This window comes from Cyprinus carpio, chromosome B7 (genome assembly GCF_018340385.1).
Source record: "Cyprinus carpio isolate SPL01 chromosome B7, ASM1834038v1, whole genome shotgun sequence".
NCBI classification, from domain to species: Eukaryota; Metazoa; Chordata; class Actinopteri; order Cypriniformes; family Cyprinidae; genus Cyprinus; species Cyprinus carpio.
The window spans coordinates 27,728,505-27,749,658 of record NC_056603.1 but is presented as its reverse complement, the minus strand read 5'-3'; the positions used below and the strand labels follow the sequence as shown (position 1 = coordinate 27,749,658).

At 35.4% G+C, this 21,154-nt stretch overlaps 1 protein-coding gene across 2 annotated transcripts in view; it reads left to right on the top strand.

Annotated features, from left to right (window-relative positions):
- The window catches only part of si:ch211-186j3.6 (neural-cadherin), a 244,695-nt gene that overhangs the window by 114,599 nt on the left and 108,942 nt on the right, over positions 1 to 21,154 (top strand). For both annotated transcript variants that reach the window (XM_042728157.1, XM_042728156.1), the window contains exons 8-12: positions 8,963 to 9,135; positions 12,388 to 12,556; positions 13,367 to 13,537; positions 16,865 to 17,037; positions 19,299 to 19,466. In XM_042728157.1, the coding sequence (XP_042584091.1) occupies positions 8,963 to 9,135; positions 12,388 to 12,556; positions 13,367 to 13,537; positions 16,865 to 17,037; positions 19,299 to 19,466 (854 nt within the window). The remainder of the gene's footprint in view (positions 1 to 8,962; positions 9,136 to 12,387; positions 12,557 to 13,366; positions 13,538 to 16,864; positions 17,038 to 19,298; positions 19,467 to 21,154) is intronic.

Genomic DNA, 21,154 nt, shown 5'->3' with positions numbered 1-21,154 from the left:
ACAAAATTACAGCAGGCGAATGAGGAGGGCAACTGTTTGTCATCGACAGCCAGGAAAGTGTGAGGATCATCCATTTCAGATTGGGTTTAACACTTTTCATAAACATTCACTAAGGAGCAGTGCAATAGAAAAGCCTCAATCAGTGGTTTTCTTCAAAAACTCTTTACATTGCATTGCATCATTGTTATACATAAGGTCGTTGAGCTATTAATGAGATTGCTTAGTAGTAATTAATAATTTAATGTACTTCACGGCTTTAGAAACGATCATGGCCGGGGCAGCTTATTCAAAGAAAAGTCGTTTCATCCACATCTTCTATACCTTTGCACATATTTCAAGATGCCAAAGTAATAGTATTTTATATTTTATTAGGGCTGTCAAGGTGATTAATCACGATTAATCACATCCAAAATAATAGTTTTGTTTACGATAATATCATGTTATGTGTTACAGGGAGTAAGATATTTATTATGTATATATAAATACACACCACACATAAAATTATCACTAATTTAGAAAACATTTTACATGTCTAATATACATTGTTATATATTTATAACTTCTTATATTTTATATATTATATTAAATATATTTAATATATAAACATAAACATATTCTTCTTAAATAGTAATACATGGCATGTGTGTGGGGGGGGGGATAAGTAATATATAACAATTAATAAAGACATAACAGTATCACCACAGTCACACATATATTATGTAAACAAAAAAACTTTTATTTTGGATGTCGAGTAATCGTGATTAATCACTTGACAGCCCTAATATTTATTTTTTTTCCTTAATTGGCGAGGACAGTAGTAAAAGAACATGATGAGGGGTAATAGGCATGAAACCTTATTGCAGGGGCAAACTAAAACTTGTGCGCCTAGTGAGATTACCGCAACACCAGAGGCATACAGTACGTCACTGTGCGCGGGCAACACTGCTCTGATGGTAAATACAAGTTTTATGTTTGTAGAACAAACATTATATAGAGAGGATGGGAAATTATGTGGGAGCAGTTTAGGATGGGGATTTAAAAACGCATCACAGTGTGCGTTATTCCGACGGAAAAGAAACTTAAAATCTGAAGGATTCTTGAGGGTTAATTGGAGGACACAATGTTAGTGTGTGAACATCTGGTAAACGGTTAACATCCAGAATGGCAGGAGAGTGAGTGAAACATCAACAGCAATCGTGTTTGAACAGTCACAGTACTATAGTGTACTCTACTGTATTTTAAATCCACACTAGTTCTTCAAAAGTTTTTAAAAATGAAGAAAAAAGTTACATATAAATTAGCTTTAATGTATCAGTTTCATTTCAAATCAGTTTTTGAAAAGTTGCCATGTATGATTTCTTTAATCATATTTAAAAAATATATAGTTCCCCTTCAGGAACTCGAGCTGCGTCCGAAAACGCTATATGGAACGCCCTTCAGCGTCTTTCGGACGCAGCGTCTCGTCTCTTCGGGGGGAACCATGGGTTACATACGTAACTTGAACAAACAAGTTTATTTGGTACTTTCACGTATACCACAATTAGCCACTTACTAATTATAAAGAGGTAATTATTGTAAAGTGTTTCTTTTGGCAAAGCTGTTAAAAGTTATTAGTAGTTAAAACAACCCACACAAGAATATAACTGTTATATGAAAATCCCTTTCGTTTCTGCCTTAGATTAAAAAATAGTGGAGGTAATTGTTAAGGGGGAAACAAGAAAATAAGAGAAGAAAAAAATCACATTGTGAGAAATTAAGTCAGTTAGGAAAGAAATAAAGTTGCAATTGCAAGAAATGAAATCACAGTTCTAAGTATGTAGTCAAAGTTCTGAGATATGAAGTAGCAAAAATAAGAAATACAATTCATAGGAAATATAGTCAGGATTTTATTTTTATTTTATTTTTATAACTCTAATATATAAATTGGAAATGGGAAATATGAGAGATTATAGAGATTAATATTTAGCAACTATGTGTGTGTGACAGATCAAACACTTTGTGTCCCTTGATGATTACAGAGCTTTTTTTTGGGCATTGGCGCATTTCTATTATAAAAAATGCAGTGTCCTGTTTATCTCTAATAGTTCTGAAGGAGTTTAGTAAGGGCTCAGTAAATATAATATTTTATTGGCAACTACAAAATGCAAATTTCTTTACTTGGGATGTTTACTTCAGTAACCGAAATTGTTCGGCCAAAAATAGCAAAAAAAGCTTGCTGCGCTATCTGCTTGTTAGACAGGGTTCAAAGTCCAAAGCACAAGGAAAATCTGTGCTGAAACACTGTTCCCCATCAGTTGCCCAGTAACATTTTTATGAATTTTTACAAGGCATGGATCTGACAATGTGATACGTGAGACAAACATTTTTAAATCTGCTGTTGTCAACAAAAAATAAGCACTGGGTTTCTGGGGGTTTCCACCAAAATAAAAGCTCCATCAACATTCATAAATTATAGTATTGTAATTTTACTGTTGTTCTGTAATATACATATAATAATTTAAACATTTTTCTAACTAACTTATTAATTTTAAATTGTGCTTTGTAACAAATTGTGCTTTGTTGGTATAATGTCTGCTAGAATGTTAAAAAATGTTCAGTGTTAAGTAAATATTTTTAAGTTGTTGTTTTATAATTTTATTTTTTTTCTTTGAAAAGCAAGACAAAACAGTAACAAGCTAAATTTGGGTATTTAATTTATACAATGGTGAAAAAATTGGCAAAATACATGGGGAAAAAATGCAAAAAAAAAAAAAAAAAAAAGTGTTCTGTATTCAGCCTTCGGCCCAGTGTTTCATTTTGTTCTGCTTCAGCTTTGGCCAAGAATTTTCATTTCAGTGCATCCCTGTTCTTAACTCCTCCAAGTAACAGCATTTTCTAAACAGCTCACGACTTAATAATTGCTGCACACTCCTCAAAGGTGAAAGAGCTAGACATGTTTTGATTGATTGCGTTTTGATTGAAGAAGATCGGTTGTAAGATACGGACTTCACTTATCCTTCTCACAAAATATGTTTGCTGCTTACATTCACAGTGCTCCAATTTAGTGCTCCATTCAGGTGATTCAAACATGTACCGCTTCATTGGAAGCACTGCGGTACCTTGAAGAGTGTCTCCGTTGATTCCCTTCCCTGCATATTCCTCCTTTTCTCTCCTCTAAAGATCAAAGCGTTCCTTTATTGCCCCTTCTACGGCTCATCAGATCTGCGTCTCTACTGAAATTCCCTCTATCATTCATTAGAGCCTCTCCTCCATTAGGTTGTTTTTGTTGGGGCGAATAAGGGCCTAGGCGATTGTGCTCGTTGTTAATTTACTGTAACTCACAGAGGAATGCACTCGGTTTGATTTAATACCTCTTTAAGGATTCAAACGGCAAAGTCAATAAGATGATCAGGCCTTTTGTATTAAAGACATAAATACAAAGACTGCATCCGGTGTGTGAAGGATGTTTTTACCGGCATGGCGGCATAGTGTTTACGCTGATAATCAGCCAGATCAACGGCAGCACACAGCGCCTGTCAAGCGTTTTTATTTTCCTCTGTTTTTTTTTGTTTTTGTTTTTTGTTTTGTTTTTTTTCTAGTTTGTTGTTTGTCATGTTTTAAAGGGCTTATGTTATACGAGGTTCTGTCAATAAAGAAATGCATTTCAAAGAAGAAAAGACTTCCAGAAAATTATATATTAGTATGTTAGGCTGTCTGGCTTTTTACATTGTATGATAGATTGTGTATTTGTGTATTTTATGGTTGTGTCCAGCATTCCATAAAAGAGAATACACACACACACACACACACACACACACACATAAATATATATACAGTGCCCTCTATAAGTATTGGAACATTGGAGAAAAGTTTGGTCTGTTTTGTGTGTGTTTGATTTGTATTTAGGTTATCTGTAGATATGATTAAAAGATGAATATGACACAAAACTACAGAATGTCACATTTTATTATTGGGTGTTTCAACACATTAATGTTTTACCAGCTAAGAAGTTCAGCACTTTTAGAGTTCATCCCACTATCTGATGTGAGCATAATTATTGGAACAGTTGCCTCACAGGTCTTTCTGAGTGATCAGCTGTGTCCTGTTGCAGTAATTCATCAGATATTAAAAGCAGGGAATGTGTCGTATCAGTTATATCCATTGCTTTTGCATTCTGACACGAGTTTCTTGCATTCCCGATGATGCCCCACACACACAAACCACGGATGAAGACGAGGGGGCTGACTTTGAGAGAAAAGCAAGCAATTTGGCTGCTAATAGAAAAGAGGAAGTCAATTAGAGCTATAGCAAAAATAAAGGGCATGAAGAAATCAAGAGATGAGACAAAGATTAACCTTTATCTAAGTGATGGGAAAGCAAAAGTGTGAAGAAAAGTGTGAGAGAATGATGGAAGGATTTGATCCTCATCTGTAAATCTTGGTGGAGGTGGAGTCATGGCATAGGCATGCATGGGTGTCTAAGGAACAGACCTTCTCAATTTTAATGATGACTTAATGTATGTTGACAGTAGCAGAATGTATTTCAAAGGGTACACAACAATCTTGGCTATCAATATTCAGACTCATCAGAAAGTGCTACATATTGCATCAGGACAATAACCCAAAACACCCTGCCAGTTCAGTCAAGGAGTTTATCAGGGGAAAGAAACGGAAAGTCTTAGATTGCCCAAGTCAATACCCAGATTTAAATCTGATTGTACATGAATTTCACCAGCTGAAGAGGAGACTAAAGGCAGAAACGCCCCAAAACAAGCAAAAGTTGGAATTGACTGCATTTAAGGCTGGGAAAAGGAAATAAGATAAGACCAAGGTTCTGGTGATGTCTATGGGATGCAGACTCACTGCTCTAAGGGATCCGCAACAAAATAATAGCTTTTAATCTTTTACATCTGCCTTAAGTTCAACTGTTCCAATACTTATGCTCACATCTGATAGTGGGGTGAACTCTAAAAGTGTTGTCATTTTTATCATCTTTATTTGGTAAAACATTTATATGTTGAAACAGCTAATAATAAAATGTGACATTCTGTAGTTTTGTCTCATATTCATCTTTGAATCATATTTGCAAATGTCTTGACTCCACAGCAAACAGAGCAATTTTGTTTTTACTGTTCCAATACTTATGGAGGGCACTGCAAGTATGTGTGTGTGTGTGTGTGTGTGTGTATATATATATATATATATATATATATGACACACACACACACACACAGGTGGATGGTCATATAATTAGAACATCATCAACAAGTTTATTTCATTAATTCCATTCAAAAAGTGAAAACTTGTATATTATAGTCATTCATGACAAACAGACTGATATATTTCAAATGTTTTTTTTTCTTTTAATTTTGATGATTATAACTGACAACTAAGGAAAATCCCAAATTCATTATCTCAGAATATTAGAATATTGTGAAAAGGTTTAATATTGAAGACACCTGGTGCCACACTTTAATCAGCTAATTAACTCAAAACACCTGCAAAGGGCTTTAAATGGTCTCTCAGTCTAGTTCTGTAGGCTACACAAGCATGGGGAAGACTGCTGAATTGACAGTTGTCCAAAAGATGACCATTGACACCTTGCACAAGGAGGGCAAGACACAAAAGGTCATTGCAAAATAGGCTGGCTGTTCACGGAGCTCTGTGTCCAAGCACATTAATAGAGAGGCGGAGGGAAGGAAAAGATGTGGTAGAAAAAAGTGTACAAGCAATAAGGATAACCGCACCTTGGAAAGGATTGTGAAACAAAACCCATTCAAAAATTTGGGGGAGATTCACAAAGAGTGGACTGCAGCTGGAGTCAGTGCTTCAAGAACCACTACGCACAGACAAATGCAAGGGTTTCAGCTGGATTTCGGGTTTCAGCTGTCACATTCCTTGTGTCAAGCCACTCTTGAACAACAGACAGCGTCAGAAGCGTCTCGCTTTAAAAAGGACTGGACTGCTGCTGAGTGGTCCAAAGTTATGTTCTATGATGAAAGTAAATTTTTCATTTCTTTTGTAAATCAGGGTCCCAGAGTCTGAAGGAAGAGAGGAGAGGCACACAATCCACATTGCTTGAGGTCCAGTGTAAAGTTTCCACAGTCAGTGATGGTTTGGGGTGCAATGTCATCTGCCGGTGTTGGTCCACTGTGTTTTCTGAGGTCCAAGGTCAACGCAGCCGTATACCAGGAAGTTTTAGAGCACTTCATGCTTCCTGCTGCTGACCAACTTTATGGAGATGCAGATTTCATTTTCCAACAGGACCTGGCACCTGCACACAGTGCCAAAGCTACCAGTACTAGTTTAAGGACCATGGTATCCCTGTTCTTTAATTGGCCAGCAAACTCGCCTGACCTTAACCCCACAGAAAATCTATGGGGTATTGTGAAGAGGAAGATGCGATATGCCAATCCCAAGGATGCAGAAGAGCTGAAGGCCACTATCAGAGCAGCCTGTGCTCTCATAACACCTGAGCAGTGCCACAGACTGATCGACTCCATGCCACGCCACATTGCTGCAGTAATTCAGGCAAAAGGAGCCCCAAATAAGTATTGAGTGTTGTACATGCTCATACTTTTCATGTTCATACTTTTCAGTTGGCAAAAATTTCTAAAAATCCTTTCTTTGTATTGGTCTTAAGTAATATTCTAATTTTCTGAGATACTGAATTTGGGATTTTCCTTAGTTGTCAGTTATAATCATCAAAATTAAAAGAAATAAACATTTGAAAATATATCAGTCTGTGAAATGAATGAATATAATATACAAGTTTCACTTTTTGAATGGAATTAGTGAAATAAATCAACTTTTTGATGATATTCTAATTATATGACTAGCACCTGTATGTATGTGTGTATGTGTATATATATATATATATAATATATATAATATATATATATATATATATATATATATATATATATCACTAGCTTTCACTATTAAAAACAAATGTGGTATTATTGTCATCTGTGTTATAAACTGACCACCCACTTTCTAAATGTTCACCATGTGTTTCTCTGAAGCTAAATGGTTTTCATGCAATATGGGGAGGAAGAAAAATCTTTCTGAAGATGAAAAGCATGAAATAGTGCAGCATCTTGCAAAAGGCATGAAAAGATTATTGAGATTATTACAGAGATTTTCGAACTGCCAAAAGATTGTGAATTAGTCAGAGCAAGAACTTGATCAGATAAATAGCCAAATAGCCAAAATAGCTAATGATAATAAGTTAAGTCAATGTGCTGCACACATCAATGACTTTTCAATGTTAAATGACTTGTCAACTTGTCAAGTGCTGTTCGTTTGAACTTTCGATTCATTGAAGAATCCTGAAAAAAGTCACGTTTTAAAGAAAACATCATTTAAATAGCAGTAATATTTCAAAATATGACTGTTTCTTACAGCAGTTTTGATCAAATAGATGATAAATGCAGCCTTGGTGATCCCAATAACAAACATACATTCATAGATAGATAGATAGATAGATAGATATTGTATATATATATATATATATATATATATATATATATATATATATATATATATATATATATATATATATATATATATATATATATATATATATATATTATACACATATATACATATACATATTTAGGGTATTTGGTTTGCTGTAGCTTACAGCGGGCATGACAGTGATGTAAACTGACGTAAAGATAGGGCCACTGGCATGCCCCTCACCCTCATGTACAGAGACATTTGCTTGTCAGAGCCCTGAAGAAACATCTTCTCTATCTCTGATGTGCACTGATATGTCCTGGCTGCCTCTTCCATCTGTGTCCTGTTCTAGATTCCACCAGTGTACTACATACTAATTGTAATAGACACTTCCGGCTCAAGGACAGATAAATCACATGCAAATCATTACTGAAATGTCTGTTTCCTGAGCTGCCAGTTTGTCAATACTTATAATCCCGGCTCAAGCTCTTTATTTAATTCTGTGTGTATCTCTGTTTAAAATCATTGGCGGTGATGCATACCGTAGCAATGGTTTGAAATGGTGGTTTACCCTGATTACCCTGTGGCTCTCATAGCCTGCAGTTGATACAACTGTCGAGAGAATAGAGCTAGAACCCATGACAAGCCTCCTCAAGGCACAGAATCCAAAAACACACACACACACTCGTTTCAGCCCTCACTAACATTTGGAAAGGGAGCTAGTGTGGCTAGGGGTGTTCAGATTGAATTAGAATTGATTACATGTTCTTTTTCCCCTGAGTTGTGCCACAAAAGGACTAGCGTTATGCATTAGAATCAATTCAAGAAACTAGGGTACATGAGATTTCCCTCCTGCCAAGTCTGTGTCAGTTGATGTGCTGGTTTCTTTAATGTCCCTTTGCTGCTAGCTGGAGATAGCAGTCATCTAGCTCTTCAGATTATGAATGCAGAGCTGAATGCAGCAGAGTCTAATGCGCTCTCCTGAAAGAGATGGCGCTGCATGGTGTACCACGGAGGGTCACGTAGGAGCTGATTCCGGCTGTCTCTGCAGATAAGACACAATGTATGAAGCATAACGATATCCCTGGCACATTTGCAACAACTCTTACATTCATCCATAAAAACACACAATATATACAGGATTGTGCATAGTACAAGCCTCAGGAATGGTAAATATACTCATCATTGCCTTGAAGGTCAGAAACAGCCTCTCTGCATTATGAATGAGGGTTGAGAGATCAGTCTTCATGGCTCAATATGTATTCATAAAGTCCTATGTCATTTACAAACTTACATGTATGAAATAATAGTCTAATGCAGAGTATGGAAAGGATGCAGCTCAGACTCCCTGATAAGCATGTTATCTATTTAGATGCGATCGGGTTAAAACTGTGTTGAACTAACGAGGAATCAGTTGCTAATTCAAAGAAGGCACTGAGGTTGAATGGAGTTTGAGTGGGATTTATACGAGGGTAATGGCCAATTAAATGTTGCTATAAATGTTTTCCTGTCACCCCATACAGGATTGATCCGTCTCCGCTCCAGCCCGTCTCCTAGACTTCAGGGAGTAAAGTACGTCCTGAATGTAACTGCAACAGATGATAACGCCTCCGGTGGGCCGCAGTCACTCTCCGCCATTGCCCAGGTCATTGTAGGAGTTGACGATGTGAACAACAACAAACCTGTATTTGAAAAGGTACTTTGTATAAAAAATCAGTCTGCATCTATCTATATACTATATCTATGCATGTCTGTTTATTCACAGTGTAATTATCTATTTTCTTCACCATTAACTCTCACATTAGCTCTGTTCCAAAACAACTGCTACTTTTAAAATGTTATATATTAAAAAAAAAACAAATAAAATTAAATCACATTCATGAATCCTACATATAAAGTTATAATTCTGAATGTATAAATGTGTCCCGTGCTGGCAAAATGATTTGGAAGGGACATGGGCTAGTTGCGAGCTAAAGGCAAAACAAGTGAAAAATGTCAATTACGGTCAAAATCGAGGTTTTCACAAAAATTAGTTCATTAAGCCCTCGTCTATCGATCATGATGCTAATAGTAGTTATTAATTTTTTATTATTTTTATTTGTACGTTTTCTGAAAGGTCTAGCATTTCTAGGAAAGCATTTGCGTCTGACATTTTAGTTTCAGTTTTGAAAGGACCATGGATGAATAAGAATATAAAGTGCAGGACTTGATTGATGTTAAAAGAGTCCTTAACAGCGATAAGCCACATAAAGGATCTTACTTGCACCGACTGACACGTTTATTGAGGCAAAAGCTGTAGTTAATGGTTTGTTAATAGCAAGAATTGGACCTTAAAATAAAGTGTGACCATTTTCGTTTATAAATCCTGAATATATAAAAGTAAACTCTGAATATTAATGGTTTGTTAATAGCAAGAATTTGTATTTATATTTATGTGTGTATATTTTTATATATATATATATATATATATATATATATATATATATATATAATTCTTAATTTTTTTTGGTTTGTTTGCTTTTATTCAGAATTAACTACATACTCAGGTTTTATGATTACATATTCATATATAATAATTTCATCTTTAGCCTATACATATTCCTAGATTTTGTCCAAGAGGAGGCAAAATAATTGGCTGCCTTTTAAACAGCCTTTGCATCAGGGCCCACCTATTCTGCTTTCGAATGCTGTTTCTCTTCTCGTCTGAAGGTTTTGGATTAGGGCAATTGTCTTCCCTCTTTCTCTTGCATATTCTCTCTCTATTTTTTCTCTTTAGTTTTCTCTCCAATTTATCCACACACACCTTTTTTTTCTCATGAGATATTATTAGCAAAGCAACCTGGGCTGCTGCTTGATCAGCTGTAGACTTTTAATTAAGTGTTTGAAATATGTGCTGAATCATTATGGGTCTGCTTGCTTCCTGATGTCTCCAGTAAATATGGGTTGAGTGCAACACTGAAGATATTTAGAGGGTCTTAATCTCCCCAGGCTGCGCAGTGAGGTGAGGAGATGCTTGGCCGTGGGCCGACGTTTAGTATTTAAAAACTTCTCTTCAGGTCTGTGGAGTATTTTGTTTGAGTTTCTCTTGGCAGGGTGTGAAGTAAATTAGCATCCACTGAGACGCAAGACATCTCTTTAGTTTTTGAGCCAGCACGGGGAAGCCAAAGTGGCAGTTCTTGCTCCGCTGAAAGACCTCAGAGCCAGACTTCTCAAAATGAAATAAATAAAGCATTTATGCCACTGCTTAGCTAGATATTTTAACCCCATTCCGTTTTTGCACTCATTCTATTCTTTTCACGCTTTCTATTTATCCTTTATCGTGCCATTCTAGCTTCCTAGAATACCATTATCTGTCCTTTTTAAGTGAGAAATAGGAGTTCTAACTAAGAAGTAAAGGTCTTTGTTGTTTGTTTTTTTTATATAAAACTGTGTTCTGGAATACCAAACCGTTCTCGTGGATGTGTGAACATCACTGGATCTCTGCTGAGAAGATCTCTTACCTATAGGCCCATGGCATGTGTGTTTTACTGCCAGGTTTCTGGAGGTTTGTGAGATGGACTCACAAGGGGAACAACGCTTGATGTTTGCACTTTTGACCTTATGGGATTTCACGCTCACCTGACTGATTGAACAACACAGAGTTAGCGGCCGGGAGTTTAGCTAGCTGCAGGATGAAAGAGACCATCACAGAGAGGATTCGGGTCCCTTGTTATTAATTAGGTGTCAGAAGTGGCCATCAAAGGAAAAGTTGGTGGACTGATTTGGGAATTGTCACCATGTGTTTTAAAGGGATCCTTATACTGTATTTGTTCTCCCAGAGTCTCATCTAACCTCAGCTATCTCAAGCTGAGCAAACTAATGATGAAGGGAAGGCAGCGGTTTCTTTATTTTTGTGATCACGCACACTCATACACGCGCATGTGAGGATGAAGAAGGTGTGTGGGTGGTGGAGCATGGCTGAATTATCCAGGCTTATTCCAGACGTCTCCACAGATTCAGTGGGATGGAATTGATTCAAGGGCACTTCAATTATAATACAGAGATGAATCTCAACACTACCAAAGAGATAAGGATTAATACGCCTCCTCTCCCATTCTTCGTACCATCAATGTGCATCCACTTCATAATGCTTACTGCTTTTCTTATTCATCTCTCTTTCTTTCTTTCAATTGCTTTATTTCTGTTACTTTTAAATTACTTGCTTTTAGTAATGATCCACATTCACTGTGCTTATAGTACCAGCTCCTTGGCCCTTTTTTGTTATTAGAGCACTTATAACTTACATAAATAGTTTAATCAGTGAAATTATGTTCATTAATTTGACCATGAGAATTTTGTCCATATACTGATGATTAAAACTGTGCAGTGCATTGTAGTGTCAAGGCTTAGTAAACACTATTTTTTATAATTTCTTTGTGCATCTCAAAGATCTGGGTTAGTAAGCCAAAGGTTTCAAAGGTTCAAACGCTGGAAGGAATGATTCATAAGGCTCAATGGTGAAAGCAGTAGCTCTCTCGTTGCTCCAGGGTGACTATATTTGTAATAAGCATACTGGTTTGTTGTTGTTTTTTTTTTTTTTTTTTTTTGTAAGAAAGCGTCTGCAACCCTCCCCTATTATGACTTGTTTTGAGTGATCCAGACACAAGTGGTAACTGCAGTTTTGTGTTTGTTTGGTTTTGTTTGTTTTAGGTTTTTTTTTTTTTTACTACAGTATCTGCTGCTTTAAAAGTAATTTAACATTGAATTACATTTCCCCCACTTATTTTATTTAGTTTTGTGAAGTTGCACTAGAGACCAGTATTACCAGGTGTAGACGACAATTGTCTCGGCTGACCGCTTGTGATCTGATCCACCAAGAAAGATCTCAATACAAGGGTAAATAGCCACATTAAAATTGGGTTTACTTACTGTAAATCTTCCTTTTCTTTCTCTGTTTTTCCTCTCACAGTGTGCCGAGTATAAAGAGAAGGCATCAGTTCTGGAAAATAAGCCAGCGGGAACATTTGTGCTGCAGGTCCATGCTGATGATGCTGATGAAGGAGCCAATGGAAAAGTCACATATGGTTTTATGCATAAAGACAGCACAATTCCTGCCTTCAGCATTGATCCAGAAACAGGTAACGAATCAAGCGCACTTATTCAATGAGCTTGTTCCTGGTTCAATGTATGTCAATAGATGTCTCCATTGTTGTTCCTTTCAAAATAATCAGATGTTGTTGAAATAGTCACAGGATTTGAAACAGAACATTTTTTTTTTAAAAAAACACAACCTTTTTAATGTCTCATTAAGCACTCTCTTATAATGTCATGCATTCACTGTTGACTATTTCTCTTTCTCTCTCTCCCTCTCTTTCTGTCTTGCAAAGAAATTTAAGCCTTGAAGTATTTTCATGAATTCAAACTTGAGTTTAATTCACTTTAATCATAGCCTTTCAAAACGTGCCAACTCTCAAAGGAAGAGAAAAGACAGCCTTTAAATGTGTCGTCTCAAGACCCCTTTTTAAAGAAATGGAATGCTTTATGAAATGTAACTGTTCATTGGACATCAATCAGTGTGTCTTTTATAGAGGAGAATAAAGAGAGAAAATAGGAATGGATTGCAGTGGGAGAAACGTGAGACACATTTGCGATGACTTCTTAAATGCTGATGGAGAGCTTCAGAGAGAGTTGACTTTCTGAAATCAAGCGCAAAATTGCGGGAATATTTTGCACAAATCTGCTGTGCATCTAAATAATGTTGTTTGCTTGGTTTCAAAAGGTCATTTCATTCCTTTTATACAAGATTAAACAGAGATGCGGCCTTACTGTGGACAACAAAATTGAATTACCTGTAGTACTGTGAATATATATATGTGTATTAGAATCTGGTGAATGTTCTGTAACTATCTGTGAATGGAAGCTCAGTGGTAACAGAGGTGATTTTTCAGGTGTTATCGTAACTGCTATGACGTTTGATCGGGAGAGGCAGAGAGAGTATGCAGTAACAGTGACGGCCACGGACCAAGCGGCGGACCCCCTCATAGGCATCTGCCAGCTCAACATTCTTATCCTCGACGAGAATGACAACAGCCCCAAATTTGAGAACTTGCGCTACGAATGTGAGCAATGACCACCTTTTTAACTTCTTTTCTGTTTCATACCTGTTGGTTTGTACTTTGTACAGTTATGGCCGAAAATATCAGCACCCTTGGTAAATATGAACAAAGAAGGCTGTGAAAATTAATCTGCATTGTTAATCCTGTTGATGTTTTATTTAAAAAAAAAATAATCACAAAAATCTAACCTTTCATTGGATAATAAGAATTTAAAATGGGGGGAAATATCATTACGTAATAAATGTTTTTCTCTAATACACATTGGCCACAATTAACGGCACCCTTTTATTCAATACTTTTTGAAACCTCCATTTGCCAGTTTAACAGCTCTACATGTTCTCCTATAATGCCTGATGAGGTTAGAGAACACCTGACAAGAGATCAGAGACCATTCCTTCATCCAGAATCACTCCAGACCCTTTAGATTCCCAGCTCCATGTTGGTGCTTCTTCTCTTCAGTTCAGCATACTCATTTTCTATAGGGTTCAGGTCAGATAACTGGAATGTCTATAGCAGAAGCTTGGTTTTGTGCTCAGTGACCCATTTTTGTGTTGTTTTTGAGGTTTGTGTTTGGATTATTGTACGGTTGGAAGATCCAAACATGGCCCATTATAAGTCACTTGATTTTTTTATCTGTTGGTATTTGATAGAATCCATAATGCCATGTATCTAAACAAGACGTCCAGGACCTCCAGCAGAAATATACAGTAGGCCCACAACATCAAAAATACAGCAGTATATTTCATTGTACACATAGGGTACTTTTTATCTCTGTGTTCACCAAACCCATCTTGAGTGTTTGCTGCTAAAAAGCTCATTTTTTGGTTTCATCTGACCATAGAAGCCAGTCTCATTTGAAGTTCCAGTCGTGTCTGATAACTGAATATGCTTTAGTTTGTTTTCGGATGAGCTAGGATAATTTTTCTTGTAACACTCCCAAACAACATGTGGTGATGTTTTTAAGGTTTTCTGACCCCGAGACTCAACCTTTTTCTGCAAATCTCCAGCTGTGGTCCTTGGAGAGTCTAGCCACTCTCTCCTTCTCACTGTGCATTAGGACGATATAGACACACGTCCTCTTCTGTTGATTGGAAATTCTAAATTATTGCCCTGATGGTGGAAATGGGAATTTTCACTGCTCTAGCTCTTTTCACTAATTTGTGAAGCTCAATTATCTTTTGCGGCACATCAGAAATATATTCTTTGGTTAACTCATTGTTATGGATTATTAAGGGAATTTGGGCTTTGTTTTCCCTCATTTTATATTTCTGTGAAACAGGAAGCCTTGGATCGATAATTTCATGTTCATAATTATTCTGGAGTGCTCAAAATTGTGAATATGAACAGGAATATACTTCTGACATATTTTACTCATAAGAATTTCTAGGGGTGCCAATAATTGTGTCCAACGTGTATTTGAGAAAAACATTAATTTCATAATGATATTTCCCCCATTTTAAATTCTTATTATCCAATGAAAGGATAATTTATTTTTTTTAAATAAAAGATCAATAGGATTAACAATGCAGATTAATTTTCACAGCCACCTTTGATCATATTTACCAAGGGTGCCAATATTTTTGGCCATGACTGTAAATAAGTATAGGCACTAAGTATAGTTAAATATCCATGCTGTTCCAAGCTGCTTTACATAGTTTCCTAATCAGGTGCTGTGCAAAAAGGTTTCAGCAACAACCAATTTGTCCACATCACACTCAAAAATGAGGAGAGATGCCACAATCATAAAACACAACCAGAAGCTGAAGAGTGTAAAACTAAAACACATGTCTTACATTTTCATGACATCAATAAAGCTTATGCAGAATATATGCTTTTTATGATTTTCCATATGGTGCTTGAGGGATTTATCATACAGTGTCTGGAAAGAGTTGCATAAACACAGCCAATAAACTTAAATGATCCAAAAAGTTATAAAGGCATCATAAATTGAATCCATATGAATCAAATGTATTCATCCAAATCTTGTGAAAAAATATGATCACTTATTAATTTGATAAACAGATTTAATTTAGAATTTTATTTGCATATAAAACACAAATAGTTACATGCAGAAGAATTGCGTAATGAAAAAAAGTGTAATTAATTAAATTACAGTTACTTTGTGTTAAAGATCACAAAGGGGGTTACATCTGAATAATTTCACACACATACAGATTTGATTGATATCTTTCTCAAATTGCATTGAGTGCTTCAAAATTATGAGACACCAATGTTTCAGGAGTTTAGGACACAGAATATGACACATGCTAATTCAATAACTGTTTTATTTGGGTTTACGTATGTGCTTTATTTTTTTTAAGATTAACCCTTTTTTTTATATATGAAGAGTTCAGATGCAAAACCCTCTAAAAGCCATCTGAAATTTTCTTCTGAAATTAGCATTTTTATCAAGCTCCTGTGTTTATGTTAAGTTATTTCACTTTAATTGCAATGAGAAGAAACTATTCAATGACATTAAAGTGAATTTACTGAAACATAAACACAGTAGCCGAATAAAAATGCTAATTTTAAAGGAAATTTTCAAATGGCTTTTAGAGGGTTTTGCATCTGAACTCTTCATATATATATATTGTTAAATGCCAGTGTCATACTGTAGCTATGCAAAGATTTGATTTCCAAAAATAGCATCATAGCTATTAAACTATTTCTTATTTTTTATAATCTGTATTTAACCACAGAACAATCTCAAAGTAAAAAAAAGGGGGCACTGATTTTGTGGTGGCTGTGCTTTAAAATTAAATTATTACAATCTTAATTCAACTAAAGAAAGATTTTGAAAGTCTGACAGTTATCAGTGTTGAGTACTACAGTAATGTTAACCCTGTCTGGTTTAATTCAGAAGAGTAATCAAACCTAATCAGTTACATTACTTTAATAAGGTATTTGAAATAGCTACACTACTTACATTTTAAATAGGTAACTTTTAATCGGTCACCTATTACATTTGCAAAGTAAACTTCCCAACACTGCATCATCTAAATTAAATCTGTTCAGTGTAGTTAAATGTAATGTAGTTAACCAACTTAGCCATCACTGCAAACTTCTGTCAGCTGGTCAAACAGCATGATCTTTCTGATAAAGCTGGTTAACGGGAAAGTCATTTTCTTCACACATGCCTAACTCTACATCACATAACTATAAATCAAACTGATTTAGAAATGAATTTATTTTTTTCAAAGTATCTTGCACTTACAATTTTAAAGATAGGATCAGAGGATATGATAGTTATCAAAGCTTTTCGTCTAATTATGCACCAGCAGGAGAGTGTTTCAAGTGCATGTTAAATAATCAGAGCCTTCCCTCTAACAGACTTCTTACGCGAAGACACCATGATCGGGACCAGTTTTCTGCGAGTGGCTGCACATGATGATGATTACAGCACTAACGCGGCCATCACTTACTCCATGTCCGACGAGCAGCCGGAGTATCTGCGAGTCAATCCACTCACTGGCTGGATCTACGTAAACCAGCCAATCTCGCAGGTCAGTCCTGCTCCAAACAGCCAAGTGAAGTCCTGATAGTTGAAATACTGAGTTTACCTGCATGTGTGGGCGCCACATGCAGTCAAAAAGCATGTTTCAGACTTGAACTTTCTCAAGAATAGTTTCCAATAGATTCATCATTAAACCCTCATAAAGGGCAGGAGTTCGAGGTGTGTGGAAATAGATCCAAAATTGCACTTTGTGTGAGTTTTAAGTTTTAAGATGCAGCGATGTGAATGATTTTGCAGGTCCACAACGGTTTCTCACAGCACTCTGCTCAGATGATTGATTGTGTGGTAACAAGGTCTTTTACGGATTCTGTTTGTTTTTGTGAAGTTGACGACAGAAATAACCTCACAGAGAAGTACAAAAGACTTGTTTAAGCATTAATAGTGATTATTGATGGGGTGTTTGTGAGTAGGTGTTTAGGTTTGAAAGCCACTGATATTAGACCACCTTTGACAAGAGACCTTTGTAAAACTGTTGCTATGACTACCAAGGTCTTGTGTCGACTGGTGTTTACGGTGAGGCTTGAGCGTTTGTATATGTTCTTTGAGCGATTACAGAGGGTGGGTGAAAATTGTTCAGCTGTCATTTTGCATCATTCGACATGCAGACAGCTTGCTATACGAAGCAGAATGCTGTGAACGCAGACAGCATCGGTGATTTTGCTGATAAGCACAGGCATCTGCAGTGAGATGACAATGAGTACAGTGATGTATCTATCTGTTGTGTTGATACACTTGACACAGATCCATTTAAAAGGTCATCCTTGGTGTATTTTTGATGCCAAGAACCCACAAATATGATTATATTCTTTGCGGAGGACCAGCCTCTTAAAAAAACTGAGACAGCTGCATATTTTCACTTTAATACTGTAAAAAAAGTAAGTGTGCTATTTTAAAGGTGAAATACTGTTAACATGAAAATCTGACTTTTTCCATATTTATGTGCAATAATCGTGTACCCCAGTGCATTTGCCAACTCAGAAAATGTGAAAAAGAACAACCGAGTAAATTTTCTTTTGGTAAGCATTTCTCTGCAAGCTTTTGAAAAAAAAAATTAGCCGCTCAGATTTCACTCCCCCCCGTATCGTAGAAAGGGGATCTTATTATAATAATACCACCCCTTAATCTGCAAATTTCCACCCACGGCAAAGCAGGCTAACTGTTCTATCTTTGGCTGCACAGACAAGCACAGAACACTATTTAGACTCCCAGCCTCAGAGGAGACAAGTAAGCAGTGGATTTATTGAAATTTTTTTTTTTTATTTTTTTTTTTTTTTTTTACTGTATATTACGCTGCTGCCACACAGATCTGATATAAACATACAATTTCTTTTCCAGCTGTGTTCCTTCACAGACATAACTGACTGCTTTTGTAATACATGTGTTTTTAATGTAAACTTGTATATTTAACAGTTTATGCATGCAGTTTTGTATGCAGATTTATTAGTATTCTGCTAAAAATTAAAATAACTTAACTGCTCTCTACACTGTTTGAAACATTAGTATTATCAAATTCTTTAAATGTCAATTTTGTTAAAAAATATGTATCAACTTGAGCTAACATGCCAAATTTAATGACATTTATCAAATATTTAGTAAAAGCTTATATATATATATATATATATATATATATATATATATATATATATATATATATATATATATATATATATATATATATATATATATATTAGGGCTGTCAAATGATTAATCACGATTAATCACATCCAAAATAAAAGTTTTGTTTACATAATATATGTATGTGTACAGGGTATATTTATTATGTATATATAAATACACACACATAAATTATATATTTAGAAAATATTTACATGTATATACATTTATATATTTATATTCTTATATTTTATATTATATATAAGTATATTTAATATATAAACATAACATAATTCTTCTTAAACATATACATGCATGTGTGTGTATTTATATATACATAATAAATATACACAGTATACACACATATATTATGTAAACAAAACTTTTATTTTGGATGTGATTAATCGTGATTAATCATTTGTCAGCCCTAATATATATATATATATATATATATATATATATATATATATATATATATATATATATATATATATATATATATATATATATACATATATTCAAATTCAAATATTTCACCCTGAGCTCCAGTTTGAAAACCTTTGTCTTAGTACATTTTCCGATTTTCAGCCTTAAATTGTTTTTGACGGCTCAGTAATTGTGTTTGATTGTTTCCAGAGAACCTACATCAGCAGGCAGATCATCGCTACAGATGGAGGGAATCGGAGCAGTTCAGTAGAGCTGGCAGTCACCATCACCAATGTGAAGAACCAGCCTCCACAGTGGGAGAAGGACAAATATGAGGTCGTCATACCTGAAAACACTGTCAGAGACACTCCAGTTGTGGTATGCACTTAACATAACACTAAACACTTATAAACTACTAGATCTCTGCAAATATGTAAATTATGTAGATTTATGCCTGCTTCTAACTGCACTTAATGACAAGATCAGAGTCATACAGTATAACAAACTGTCAGTGACTGTCAGTGGTCCACAGATAGTCATTACATAAAGATATCGATTTCACTCGTGCTAAATATACTGTGAATGAAGGACCGTAAACCAAAAGGCAAAACAAACATACAGCTTCCGCTAAGTGATTTATTACTTTGGCTTTTGAAGCACACCTGTGAGGCACTCCATTAATGACCATGTCTTTCATGTGTGCATTGAAGGAACACTATGATGGATGTGGATAGGTTTTAATCCCACAATAAGGTTCTGGGTATTCCTTAAGGGGCTTGAGTTCCCAGACACTGTCGACTTTACTGTCATGTACTGGCGGTTACAACTGACAGTCTGTGCTTTCTGCTCGACCACACAGAGTCTTCACACAGCCTGTCACAAATCCACAAGTACACAAAGCCACACACATACACAGTCCATTTAAACTAATGGTAAGATGCTGTAAGATTCCAGTCCCCACTTCAAGCTGCATTTCTGTAGCCCTGCCATGAATCATCTGATCCTTCGCTTCACATTTTAAGGACGTTGTTTCATTACATTCACTATTTAGGAAGTCAGCCAATCGCTGAGTCACTGGATAATTTATGGACATTTCCTTTTTTCCCCGTTTTCATTTGGTTACAAATGCACTGAAAGCACTAATTTGCAGAATTTCCTGGAATACATTTATTGCCATTAAGACCATTATTAATGCAGATTAGCATTTCATGAAGAGCAGCATAAATAAACAGGGCGAGGAGGAACAAGGGGCGAAAAAAAGGAAAATAAATAAAAAACAAAAATAGAGAACTGCACAGAAATAGTGCTTGCTCTTCTCTTTCTAATTGATCTTGTGTTAAACGTTGTTTGTGTTTTTGTTGGTATAGAAGTAATTGATCTGTTGTGGTGATCTCCTTACAGTTGCCCCATTAACAGATATCCACAGCTGTTATATTTAAAGACAGTGACTAAATTCTCCTAGGACAGAAAAATAAGTCTCTGATGTTGAACCTGATCAACCTGCAGTGTTCAGATGTGCCTTGCTTATAACATTGCTTTTCATTTTTTAAAATAATAATGATGTTTTTTTTATATATATATAATATACAGGTGTTTCTCAATAAATTAAAATGTTGTGGAAAAGTTCATTTCAGTAATTCAACAGCCAAAATCATCACAATTAAAAGAACCAAAGACTTAAACTACTTCAGTCTGTGTGCAATGAATTTATTTAATATAAGAGTTTCACAATTTGAGTTGAATTACTGAAATAAATGAACTTTTCCACAACATTCTAATTTATTGAGAAGCACCTGTATTATATAGTACTTTAACTAGCTAATGTGAATGTTGGGGTTGGCAGGATTTTTCAAAAAATAAATGAATAAAAAAAATCTCATGCTTATCAAGGCTGTATTTATTTGATCAAAAATACAGTAAAAACAGTAATATTGCACTATAGTTAAGTCATTAATAGTAATATAATTTTAATATGCCAATTTGGTGGTCAACAAAACATTTCCATTTGGAAACTGGTCACTTCTGATCAATCCCATGCTGTATAAAAGTATTAATTTCTGTCAATA